We start from the raw sequence: 13,677 nt of genomic DNA, 5'->3' as shown, positions 1-13,677 counted from the left end.
CTGCTCTAGGCTTAAATTTTTCAATGTGGATAAAGCCTTCTTGTGCTTCTGAAAGCTTGTAATAAACTGCTGTAAAAGATAATGCTACCTCAAAACTTCTTGGATCACTGCTGCAAGAACTGGCACAGGGATGCCTCGTGCTAGAAATCAGCTGAAGTGTTTAATGCTCTTGCATCTCCACCCAGTGTCCCTTTGCTTATAGCCTGTCTGGCTGGGTGTTTCATTTCCATGTACTTTGCTGTGTCCCCTGTTTTTCTGGAGGAGATGAAACTTGGTCATACATGATCTCCAAACACTTTCAAGGAATAAGGCTTTGTCTTGGTCAGCAGGCTGCTCCCCTGTGTGCAAGCAGTCTTCAGGTGTGGAAAATACAGCTATCCTGGAAATGGGTGTGGCTTTGTGAGGCTTGATAGCTGTAATCTTCGTGAAATTGCTGTTTCCTCAGGCACCTAAAGGGCGTCCAGAAGCAAGGAGAGAATAGTTGTTTTGTCCAACATGCCTCAGGAAAATACATCCAGTAACAGCAGCCTTTGTGACAAGGTGATGACCAGATTGGTGTGGATCTGATACCATGCAGTTGTTACAGTCATACTTTTTGCGTGTGCCCTAGCTTGCCAGACTGCAGTATTTGAGTGCCATGGGTTGTCAGATATCAGCTGGGCTTGGATGCAATAACCAAGAGTCAAAAGTTTGCTATACCTGAATTACCCATAAAGGATATCAGGTGTGACCTAGGTGTTTGTACTTTTCCTGTGAAGCAAGGTACAGCACAGCAGACCTCATTCAGGTTTCTTCTGTTTAAAGTCCACACTGCAGTAAAGGGAACAGCAGGTCAATAAAGCTCTTCCTCTTTCCTGAGAATGCTGCCTCCCATCTCTTCCCATCGCCCTCTGGATGAAAATAATAAAATACTATATATGGAGCAAATGTCTGGGATGTATACGTGCATATACACATATGGAGAGCTTTTAGAGGAATAGTGCACACCAGACTGAATATATTGTGGGTAGCTCTATACCCTGTTTATCCATCCATGTCAGTTTTAGAAGACTTTTCTTTTTCTAGTCTCTTCCTCCTTCTTTAATTGGAAAATCTCTTTTTAATTTCTCAGTGGAAGCATTCCTGTTTTGCTAATAAAATACTTAAATTATAGCTAGTCCTTGACCCACAAATACCTAGGAAGCACATCTATTTGCAGTTCCAGATTCCAGAAGGGGTTCCTGTCAACAGGACAGGACATGGTTTTCAGACCTCATCTTAAGAGTTTATCAGCCATCTGGTTGCTGCATGATACAGTGTTTAGCACTGAGCAGCAGTTTTCATTCAACAGTACTGCAGTCATTCATTCCCTGCTATTAAAAGTTTGGGAAAGGTGGCACTGTTTAATCCATCTGAGATGCTAACTACTGTCTTTTCTTTGGAGAAATGTAGGTACCATATGTTTCCCACAAAATATTTCAAGAAGATCCAAGCACTCCTTCCTCAGAACTGGTCTGTCATTCTTTGGGACACAGCAAAATTCCACAGTGATGATGGTAAAAGCAGTTGGTTTTAGTTGCAGATCTTAACTTGTGTTTCAGACTACTGTGAGTAATTGGGTCAGACCATAGACCAGTAAAGGTTATGTAGACTTTCTCTGTCACACAAGGTTGTCTCAGTTCTTAGTCCCATTGCAAGCAGGGATTTTTTTTTTCCATCGTTCCAAAAAGCTTCTGTTTGTTCAACATGGATACCACTATAAATAAGAAGAAAATTTGGAAGACTCAAAAAAATATTTCTAGTTTATCTCCAAGGCAGTCCAACCTCAAGAACAAAAATGTTCTCTGTATAGTCAATACTGACAAGAATCATTCCTTTTCCTGGCTACCCAGAAAAGCTGAAACACATGGCAATCTCAATTGTTACACTTAATTAAGGGCTTAGCATCTAAGGGATATCTCCAGCTTCTGTTTTTGGGTACCCCCCAGCTTGACAGCCTGGGTGGGAGCCCATGCCTGATGTGTTGCCTGTGGAGTCATGCAGGACAAGCTTAGTCATTGCTGAGATCTTGTTTTGCTCCAAGGACCTCACATATCTAAGCCACCTACGTTGTGTACCTAAAATGAGGCTGTCTAGATTCCTCCTGATGTGGATTGTGCTATATATGAGAGACTGCAGAAATGTTTGAGAAATTGATCAACTTTGAGTCTTTTAATAACAACAGTGGTGCTCACTGATGAAAACAGATTAATTATTCAAAATTTCTGTGTTGCAGATCGGAGGCAAAAGTCTGGTCACCACTTGTAAGTGAGGAGGGAAAGACACATCCTTATAAGATGAATCTGGCCTCTGAGCCACAGGTAAGTCCTGGAATAACTGTGTGCTCTTGATCCCTCTTACTCCTGTGAGAGAAGTTCAGGACCTGATCCTCCAAGGAGCTGAGCATATGCCACTCTGTTAATCATGTTGAGGGTAGCATCATGCCCCATACTATCAAGAGATCATTTGGTCCTTGGAGGCCTTGAGAGACAGACTCCCTCCCTTGTGGTAAGAAACCTGCTGCTGTGGAGAGCTAACTGGGGACCATGCCAAAGGTAACCTGCTTGGGTCAGAGGTGTCTCCTGCCATCTGCATGCTCACACCTACCACAGGGCACAGAAGGCACTGTAGGGATGTGGCTCAGTAAATTGTTGCTATTGTGCTAAGCCAGTTGGTTTTCATGGATAGAAAATATTTGAGGGGTGAAGAATATTATTCACTAGGTGTTCTCTGTTGGTTTGATTTGGATTTTTTTTCTCTTACTCAGTAAGCTCTTAGCAGTCTAGCTATGGAGAAAGTGGAAGAGAAATACGTCAGCATCTTACATTTTTATCTGTGTGGCAGATCATGCAGCCTCTGTCTAGGAAGTTGTTTTTTTAACCTGTTGACAGCCTTTCTTCATTGGTCTGCTGCTTCTCTCAAGTAAATGTAGTAATAACAGCAATCTGTGCAAGGGAATCGCCTGGGGTAGATTTAAAGGATTACACTGCAAAAAAATCTATAATAACTACACTAAAATCAGTGGCATTCATCTGGATTTTCACTGGGGCAGTGATGTGGCCCCAATGGATTCTGGCACAAGCACACATCCCATGTGAGTCTTTCTAGCAAAATAATTAGATTATAAAACTAGTTTGACTCTGCAATTAATTAAACACTAACATGGCTGTTTCAGTTGGAAAGGACCTAAGACTAAAGTAGCACATGTGCAGAAACACCCTGCCCAAAGCTTGGCCTGGGATCTGTCCATGTTCTCTTTTACATCAAGCTTCTCTGTCTTGCTTGGCCCAAGAATTCCGTGTGGCATTTTCCAGGTATTTCATAACTCTGCCAAGGCAAAGTGTATGACTGAGCCATTTGGACTTCGTTTGAGCTGGAGCTGTGTGGTGACGCCTGTCTGTGACACTGTTGAGCTGAGGTCTGGCTTCTGCCCAGGTTTTGGAAAGGCTCTGCTTCAACCTTGAGGCTTGGGGGCTATCTCTTGCCAAAGGAGTGGGGCAGAGTCTGCTCTGAGACTTTGCTGCAAGGATGCAATGAGCTGTCATTTAATTCAGCAGGAGACTCAGTCCTACAGACCAATTTCCCAATGCAGCCATTAGCAAGAATTTAGCTAAATGCCATAAAATTAAACATATGGCACAACACATGCCCTAAGCAGTATTTTAAAGTATCCCACTAATTTTTGTTAATTGCAGCAAGAAATCCACTGCTGCAGCCCCCCTGTGACTCACTGCCCCATCACATTTTTGCCCCCAGTCCAGCCTGGATAGGTGGTCAGGATTTAGCAGTAATGCTGGTGGTGGAAAACATCCCCTCCTAAACTCTAACCTAGGTCTTAGTCCTGGTTCTAACTCTGTCCACTGGATAGATATCCTAGATATACTTCTAGTCTGTAAGTCTGATACAACTGAATTTATTGGTAGCAACCTGTAACTGACTTGAGCAGGAGAATTTGATGCACAACTGAGTGTGGAGAAATTCTTGTTACACAGCTTATCTCTGAGCATGACCATTCTCTTAATCTTGTAGGAAGAATCAATGGTTGTTTGAAAATTAGCCTTTGACCCCTTTGATGGCTGTTGCTAAAGAGTAATTTCCTGGTGGGCAAGGAACATTTAAACTCACAGAAGTCTTGACTTTTTTTATTCCCTTCCTTTAAATTAAAGCAGATTAAATAATTTTCAGTTGTGTATGTGAGTGGGGCTTGCTGCTGTTCAGAGCACTGGGTTTAATTTTAAAGGGCTTTGCTTGCTGCATACTCAGACAGGAATTCAGCAGTGTGAGGGGAGGTGCATCATGTCTCCAAACCACAAGCTCCTATTTACTCTTAAGGCATAGCTGTCCCTGAACATCCTAATCTGCTGTGCCAAAGTGTCAGGAATACCATCAAGTTGGAAGGTTGTGGGGCTTTTTGGTAGATTGTTTGGGGTTTTTTTTTCCATTTCATTTTTCAGTAGCGGACTACAGCAAGTAAGTTTTGTAGTGAGGTCTTCCTGCTTGGATCATGAAATCAGAAGAGCATGCTGATTCCTGACAGAGCATATGGCAAGTGTTGGCCAAGTCACTCTGGGGCTGTGTCTTTGCAACATCATCAGGGGTTTTGGCCAGGCCTGCTGCAAATCAGCAGTATCAGACTGCAGAAAATGCTATGTGTATGTATACCAACATGACAGACTGCTATGAATTTTACCACAAAGATGCTGATATAATTTTTCCAGCAGAACTGGTTCAAGCTGTGAGTAGAGCTGAATCTTCGAAGGCAAAGCTGAGCTGTTCAGGTTTTTTAGCCTGCTGGCCAGTGAAAACAGTATATTTGCTTTTCTTGGCAACAGTCTAGAGCAGAATACTTATTAATTCACTTACCAAAGAAAATAGGACATGCGGAGTCCAAGTGGTTTGTTTAAGTCTTGGTCCAGGGTCCTCTGACAGTGTTCTCATTGGCTTTGCACAGTCCTTTGAATGCAGACATAAAATCATACCTGTGAATAGCCTTATTTCAGGCTCAAAAAAAAAAATATCTTTAAAACTCTTGCTGTAGAAATTGACTTATTCAGATACATTACCATCTTTCTTAGAATTACTTTATTAGATGTTGCCTCTCCTACCTTTGGTATCTTAGAAATATTTCTTGCTTGTCCACCTTCTTTTTGTCTTCCTATTTCACTGATGTACTTGCTAGATCTTTGCAAAAAATATTACAAAATAATTTAATTTTCAGTTTGCCGCAAGAGCCAATGCTTAAGAACTTGCCTAAGATTAGCTACATGTTTAGGATCCCTGCTTACACATTTTTTACCCCATTTGAAATGATCTGTTTGTTTACTGCTGTAATCCCTTTGGAGGCTGATATTTGGTGACATGCAGTGTCAGGCTTGTGGAAGTGTTTTCCCTTACTTGGAATGTACATTCAAGATACTTTTATTTGCCTTTGGAAAATAAAAAGGCATTCTACAACCTCCCATGCATTCCCTGAAGTGGAGTCCAAAGACTGACTTCATTGTCTAAGCTGATCTTTGCCAATGAAAGAGCTACAGTCTTATTATTATTTCATTGCCATTATCCTTATCCTTCTAAATTAATTTAAACTGAGGTAACAGTGATGACAAAATTGCATTTCATCAAAAGGTGCAGCAGCTTGTTGGTGTTGATGGCTCAGCAGCTAGTTTTGTTTTGGTGCCCATGGCAACATTAGGGGAAGGAAATGACAGTCTTCTTAGCATATTTACTCAGTTAGTTCACTTGCACTTATAACCCAGATCCTAGGGCTGATTGCTCAGTGGCATTTTCCCATCAAGATCTTTTCCTCACAACAGTGGGAAAGACTAAAATAACATGTCTGCCTCTCCCTTCTGCTTAATGTCTCTTGAGAAAAGTGATCAAAGCAAGAGAGAACAAGTTACTTGGTGACCAAGGTAATTTTAGTGCTTATGATACTGACCAGAGACCAGCATAACTTCAAGTCAGCCTTGCCCCCTGGTGATCTTGGGCCAAGCAGTAAAATCTCTACCCAAAGGGCTGTATTGCCTTTTGGTAAAATAAACAATAAAACTCTATATCCTCTGACTGTGCCAGGTCTTGTCAGACCTGGGGTCTGTTTTGGTTTTTTGTTTGTTGGAGTTTTTTGTTTTGTTTTGGGGTTTTTTTGTATGACATAGATGCCAGTGGGGTCTGGGTCTCTGTTTTTGCTGGGTGAGCTAATGTGGAGAAAGAGCTGAGAGAGTCCAGCTTCAAGGGCACTATACCAGGACCGTCTCCAAAAACTTGTCCAGTTTCTTGAAGGCTATATAATGCCCTTTGTAATAAGGCACAAGTATTGCCATCAAACCTTAAGAATGTCAGTGAAAATCTTGGTTCAAGATGGATGGTTCAGCTCTTCTTAATCACAAAAAGTAAGGGCTTTCAAACATAAGGATTTTTTTCTTAATGGAAATAATCTTTGGATTGTGGTTAGCAGCTGGAGGAGCTCTGAGGGTGAATCACGGTACTTTTAGGATGAGAGAAACAGACAGCCAGTTCTGTCTTCCCAAAACTTCTTAAAAGTGTCTGTCCTGTGCTCATCCTTATTCTTGCAGAGTGATGTCATTGTTTCCATCTTGTGTATTTTATTTCCTTGGATACAAAGCAGGCAGGGGCTATAGAAACTGGGTGTGTGGCTGCCTCGGTTTTTGATAAGGCTGTGCAAGTGTGGGCAATGCATGAAGCAATAGGTATATAAAGTAACAACACTGACACTGGGAACTGTGCTGGCATATCGCGACCTGCTGGTTTTGGTTAAAAGGCGTTACTGCATGGGTGTGGAATGTGTCAGGGATGTGGAGGGAGAGGATGTGGGAAGCTAGTCTTGTTGTTTTACCCCCCTGCAATAACAAAACCCCAAACCCTTCCTAATTTTTAATCAGATTTCAAAGCATTTCAAAAGATCTTTCCATAGCTGAAAAACCCCAAACAATAACAGAGGGAGAGGTGAAAGTAAAGGCATTTCTTAATACTTGCGATCACAGCTGATGAAACATAGCATGGGGTAGAGTTTGCCATGAAGATGTTCTCTCCTGAGCTGGTGCTGTGTTTGGCACGAGCAGTCTCCCGACACACCAGCTGGCCTTTGCTCCTTGGGTGGCTTTGCAGGGACAAGGATGGAGCTGGGGGGTTTGCTTGCCAGTCTCTGCTGTCCTTCGCTGCCCGCAGGACCAGAGTGCTCTCACTCTCTGAGGTTTGGTCAGGGGCCTGTTTTCTTAGAGCTGAGTAAACATTTGTACTGAGAAATGTTTCATCTTGTTTCCTTTTGGCTTGGCTCTCCAGGTGTGCAATCCGGCATGGCCTGCCCTGAGCTTCTGGGCTCTGACTTGGGATGCAAAAACAAGTGTTGGGGTGCTGATACATTTTTTTTAATTTTTTTTTTTTTTAGTTTGTGTCACGAGGTCAGAGTGAATGCCCTGACTCCAAGAGCTGGCCAGTCTGTAAATCACTACTGCACACCTGAAGCTGGTTTTTGGCTTTGAGCAGCCTCTTGCTCCAAGTCTGACCTCTCTTTCCTCCAGAGACCGACAGAGGGAAGGGGCAGGGGCAGGCAGGGAGTGAGGGTGCTGTAGGTGCCATGACAGCAGGGCATTAGCCAGCACCTATGAAGACTTAGCCCAGCTGAATGCCTTCAGGCCATGCCGTGGGGGGAGGAAAACCCCACTTAACAGGAGAGACTTTTGACCCCTCACATCTTGGTTTAGTTTATTTAGTGAGTACAAAAAGCTTCCAGACTTTTCCTGTTTCTGGTGGTGGTGAGGTCAGTACAGGCCTTGCACAGGATGGCCTTGGCCACGTCACTGCAGGGTGGAAGGGACCGAAGAGCCCACCCTCACCCCAGTCTGTTCCCAAGCTGCTCGAGAGCATGGGGCCATGGAGATGTCCAGATGGCTTTGTGCCACTGGTGCATAGGATGAGTCCCAGCTCAGCTGACAGGGGTGGCTCATCCTGGGCTGGCTGGCTATCTCTCTGCTTCACTGACAGCTGGGAACTTCCCTGGAGTTGCATGCCCCTGTTCCCAGGAGAAACAGATCCAGTAGTGGAAGTGTTGGTGAGGAGGAAGCAGACACCCATGCCACATCCCACTGGCTGGCCCCAGGCACAGAAGTGACAGCTGATGTAGCTGTGGAGATTTCACAGCCTGGACGTCAGCGTCACTGAGGATGGCCTCATTTGAGAGGGAGGAAGGGGCCATTGTTTTCCCAGATAACTCCCCATGACGCAGCCTGCAGCTGGTGCAGTAGGAAATGCTGATCTGCTTCCTGCCCTGGCACAGGGATGTTTTCCCCATCCTCACAGCCTGGCACCATTGCTGGCAGCTCTGTGCTGGGCAGGCTGTAGTGGTGGCAGTGGGATGCCCTTAACACCCAGCTAGAATGGTTGTGTCCCAGTAGCCCTGGAGAGGGCTACTGCCACAAACAGCCAGCACCCAGAAAAACCATCTGGCAGAGACGTGTATGTCTGACCTGGAGCTAGGGTTGTTTGTCCTTGGGATTGAAAAATAGCTCTTTTCTGTGAGATGGGGATATTTGCAGTGGGAGCACGTGGGGTTATGATCCAAAACCACTTGGAGGTTGTTCTTATAGAGGAGGTAGTTTCAGATGGGGAAGAGGCTGTTGAAGGAATCACTTCAATTTCAAAGTGAACCAAGAGCTCAGAAGCAGCTGGCAGAGAAGTCTGTACTGTTGCTAATGTTCTAGTTTAGCTTGGTCTAATCATTCTGCTGGGCCCTCTGGAAACAAAACCTCTGCAAAGGAAGGAGAGGAGCAAGGCAGAATGAATGTCTGTGCAGACAAAGCAATTTAACTATCATGGTATCAATTTAGGGTAGTAAAATATGCTCTTGAATGTCCTACCTGCCAGCTTGGGACCTTCCATACCCCAGCTTCAGACCAAAATAACCACTGCTGGTATCTCTGCTCACTGCTCTCAGGACTGGTGTAAGGGAGCTGAGATAGTGCCACAGCTTGCAGGGAGAGTGAGGCATGTGCTTCCAGGTCTGCCTGCAGGTGCCAACAGAAGGTGTCTCTGAAGAGATCTAACATTAATCACGCTCCTCTGTACTACTCTCAAAGAAAGAGCAGGTCATGTCCTGACTGGATAAGATCATGTCCTTTCAGCTGACTGCCAATTCTTCCTCTGCAAACAGACCATTGCTTACTGCTCTTGCAGTCTGTACTCCAGCCAGGGATGCTTTTTAATGCTACTTGCCCCCTTTTCCTTGTGATGGTCCTGGGATTGCCACAGCCTTAGAGATACTGCAAACCCTAGACATCTCAAATACATAACCCAGGTGCTGTCCACACGTATGTGCAGTGTAGCTGGGTTTTTGCACTAGCGTTTTCCACTTGCCTGCTTGTGGGCAGGTTTTTGGGAGTGTCACTTATCTGATTTTTTTTCCAGTGTTAAGTGAGAGACTGTCACATAAACATGATTCCAGGAGCTGGGGCTTTAACAAAAATGCTGCACAGCACAGGACCTAGGTTGTCAGTTCTGGAAAATCCCTAGATAAATATATTTGACAGTGGGAACACATTATCTTTTGATCTTGGGATCATGAAGGCACTTGTTCTTTGTAAATTCCTTCCACAGCTCGAGCAGAAAGAGCAGCGTGGTGTAACAGGAAGTGCTGGAGAATTTAGATTATCCTAATGCTCTTTATAATGCTACTGCTCTTGTAATACTTATCTGTAGACTCCGGGGTTATTCACCTTCTGTGCTGTTCTCCAGGTGGGATTTTTCTAATCATCGGACACCAGGTTCTACACCAATTTCTCTATTTAACTGTTAAAAATTTCCTTGTAGTCAGTGACCTCTGTACACCTGAGAGTTCCTGGAGACGTCCCAACACTTTTAAAAGCTTGACTTACAATCTTGGTGTTGCACAGCAGAAAACCTACCTGGTGGCCAAAAGTAGGACAAAAGCTCCTATGTGGATTCTGTGCTGGAGTGTGTGTTGCAGTTCTTGGAGTCAAGACACTAATGTGATGTCAGTCTCTCTTCTCCATGTAGCTGCCCTGTTTTTTCAACACTTGCAGGAAGATAAGGATCCTTGAGGCCTCCATCACTATCAAACTGAATTTAGCTTGGCTGACACATTCAAAGATTCAGCATGCCCATGTGCATGTTGGGTATGTAATTGAGACACCTTACTTTCTTAGGAAACCAGGGTTTAAAAAAAAATCCCAACCAAACTGTAAATTATTTCCCTTTCCTTAATTCTTGGTTAATGCTTAAATGTTTCCTCATCACATGTTGTGATATGATTTCAACTTGGAGGCTGTTTTTGACCTAAAAATATAACCCCCTTAGCCTAAACCTTCTGCCTCGGTCTTTCACAAAACCAGCTATTTATGTGCACATCTGTAACCCTCTCCCACTCATGGCCTCTGAATGGTGGGCTACCACATGTGTTTAGTGCTGATATAACTGTTCCCCATGGTTTGATATGCAGACTAAAGGGTTTTTTTTTGCTAAAATCCACATTTTTGCCATGGGAAAAACCATTTTCACAAGTCCTGTTATGTGGTTTGAATGAGATTGCCACAAAGGGAGATTAGCTATTTACTCTGGGGTCATTTTTCCTTTGGTGTGTGGGAAAGCTTCATGGCTAAAATCTATAGATATTGGCCAGAAAACTGTGGGAGAGCAGCCTTGTCACTCCACACCTGAACATCTTGAGCTATCCCACTGATTTCAAATGACTTGTAACTCATGAGGGCGTTTGGATCCATGCCACTCTTCTCCAAGGGGTTCTATGCTCTGCTTGATGCCATAAATAGCATTCAAACGCCATGAAGTGAGATGACTCCCATCTGTCAGTCTGGGAAGGCTAGCCAGCTGCCTAAGGAAGTCTGGAGACAAAAATGTGATTTAAAGAAAAATCTATAGGGGGATTTAAGTCTTATGTTTTTTCTAATGAGTGCTTATCTTGTAACTGTATCTCTATCAAACAAACACTGTGAGATGTTCCTAGGGCAGTAAGAGCTCACATCATTGCTGTAGAAGTCAGTGCCTGTTTAGAGTGGAAGTGGGAACTAGCTGTGTTAATTAGAGCTGGGACCCATGGGCCCAGCATGCTGAGGAGTGCCCCCTTTCTTCCTGTGCCATTGGCTGTTAGCCCTGTATTGAAGCCTTGTCCAATCTCTATGGCTGGCTGAAACATTTCAAAAATCGTGGTTTTGGTGCCATCTCTTAGCCCTCAATATCTCAGCCACCTCTATGGCTGTTAGTCTTTTCTTATGCCTGCTCTAGTGAGGCCCAATTATGCTTTCTTCTTGCTTTGGTCAAGCATATTTTCTGGGGAGAAATTAGCCCTGGATGTTGTTATCTCTGCCACAAGGCTGCTAATTCCCAGCCTGTTGAACTGGTGATAGGGCTTAGAAATGCCCTCATTTTTGTTAGCACTGCCTGTGATTAGGAATAGTCTTAGCTCAAGTCTTACTTAACTTGGATTTGCCCCTTTTCTTATTAGATTATCACCTGCGTTTCTAAGTGTACACTACTACTTCTGGAAGCCTCCAGTTTGCAGCAAACCCAGAACATCTGGGTAGTATTTTGTACTTCTGACACTGAAGAAGTTGCTGAAAGTTAGCTGTCACTTCTTGTGGACAATCTTTTGTATTCAGAATGGTCATCTTCATACCTTTGTTGTGGATTTTCTTGTCCGAAAATTTCAAGGTTGCTCATCAAAGACAGCTGTGAACCCCAGTCTTAGCTGAAGGGACAGAGCACTTGTATTAAGGACAAATCCCTTCTTTTTGGATTGTCTTCTCTAAAGGAAACTAAACTTTCAGATGTCACTGAGGGGCTCTTCTTTCTGCCCCTTATCTTTGCTTTTCCATAGAAATCAAACCTGCTCTCAGGAATTGCAAGGAATGTTTAAAATCTCTAGTCTTGCATGAGAAAGTTGGTCCTGTAGCTTACTGTAGGCTTCCAGGAGCTCCCAGGTGTGTGGCACCTTGAGCTAATAGCTCTGGCAGTGTTTCTGAGCGCTTATGTTACCAGCATGTCAACACTGAAATATCCTGGAGGTTATCCTGGACGTGATGCTGAAGCCATCCTCATGCCATGTGGAGGATGGTCACTTGCTTTGGTGGTCGTGGTCACCTGCTCCACAGCCGAGACTGCACATGAAGGCCACCACTGCAGTGGCTGTGGGGTTGCCCTGTCACATCCACCTGCATGCCTGAGCACCTCTGATTGTTGCCTCTTGCTCCTTTGCATGCAGGAAATAAGGCACATAGGAAGTGCACACAATCGGAGTGCAGTGCCCTTCACTGCTGGCACAGCTTCTGCTCCCAGGGTGATCACTGCTCAGTACAACAGCCCGGCAGGCCTCTACTCCTCAGAGAACATCCAGTCCTTCAACAGCGCGGTGGAGACAAAAACATCACCTGGGGCCCTGGAGCCTACCAAGCCGTAAGTACCTCCCTCACCTCCCCTCCCTCCCCAGGCCTCCAGGGAAAGGCTCAGGAGACACAAGTTCACTGCAGAGTACCAGTTTGTTAAACCAAGAAAAGCTTTCTTTCAGGACAATGGAAGTGGAGGAGGCACAAGCGTGGATGTTGCTCCCAAGGACAGGGCTCAGAGGAGTGGGGAACGTTTCATGAGGTGCAGACATGAATTAATGTTGTTGTGTTTCTTTGTTTAGCAGAGACCGAGGCAGTTTCCGCGTGCATTCAGCATGACATACCAGCCCGCTGGTCTGAACAGGTGCCTGGTAGCTTGTTACAAACACTATTCCTAAAGTTAGTGTTTTGTGCTGGCTTCACTGCGATGCTGGGCAGGAAAGGCACCAACTAGTGCAGGAAGCACACCCATCCCTCTTCCCAGCTGGCCTGGGGCTCATAGACAGGCTCTGCCTCAGTTTGGCTATTTCTGGGTTTTATTATCAAACTTTGCTTTTCACAGGAGTTTTAAAAAGTAGCTGAAACATTTATTCCTGTCTAAGGGGTTTTATGTATGAGATTGGCAAGGGTCCCAGCCTTAAGGGTCCCAGTTAATTTTTGTGTTTGCAACTGAGCTTCACCAAAGAATTATTTTATCCTAGATTTTCAATTTCCCTTTTTTCCATTGGAGGTAATAAACCATGAGCTATCTGGAAGTTTTCTGGCTGCGACAGTCAGGTTGCATAACTGCCCTAAGTCTCTGCACAGTAATATCAAACTGCCTAGAAGGCTTTGGCTATTTTTATAATAAAAGCTGGAAGACCAGTGGTTTTGGTAATACTTGACTAAATTTCTGGGGAGACAAAAGTAACTTCAGCGTCTGCTGTACCCTCTGCTGTTGTAGGGTACAAGACCCGATTGTGGTTTAACACAAGCCTCACAACTTGCCCATGAGAGAAACCAGCTCCTTGCATTGGCAGCCCAGTCTGCAGCATAGTCCCTTCCAGGCAGTTACAGTGCTACAGCTGGCAGATGAGGTGACAGATTGTTCTTCATTTGCTTCTGGTAGACTCAGCAGCCTCATCCAGGGGCTGGGCAAAAGCAGAGCAAGGACAAAGAAAATCTAACTTTGTATTAACCTGATGGGACCATCTGGCAGTGAGATACCACCCCTGGTCTAGTCTGGCGTCCACACCACATGAGAGCATTCCCTGGAAGCCAGGTAGATTTGGCTGGAAAATTGTAGCTGATC

At 44.5% G+C, this 13,677-nt stretch overlaps 1 protein-coding gene across 2 annotated transcripts in view; it reads left to right on the top strand.

The window, feature by feature from the left end:
* Positions 1-13,677, top strand: part of PDLIM1 (PDZ and LIM domain 1) — a 43,123-nt gene that overhangs the window by 19,551 nt on the left and 9,895 nt on the right. For both annotated transcript variants that reach the window (XM_062496004.1, XM_062496005.1), the window contains exons 3-4: positions 2,255-2,339; positions 12,266-12,456. In XM_062496004.1, the coding sequence (XP_062351988.1) occupies positions 2,255-2,339; positions 12,266-12,456 (276 nt within the window). The remainder of the gene's footprint in view (positions 1-2,254; positions 2,340-12,265; positions 12,457-13,677) is intronic.

Source organism: Cinclus cinclus, chromosome 7, assembly GCF_963662255.1.
Source record: "Cinclus cinclus chromosome 7, bCinCin1.1, whole genome shotgun sequence".
NCBI lineage: Eukaryota > Metazoa > Chordata > Aves > Passeriformes > Cinclidae > Cinclus > Cinclus cinclus.
This window is presented reverse-complemented; position numbering and strand designations above follow the sequence as displayed.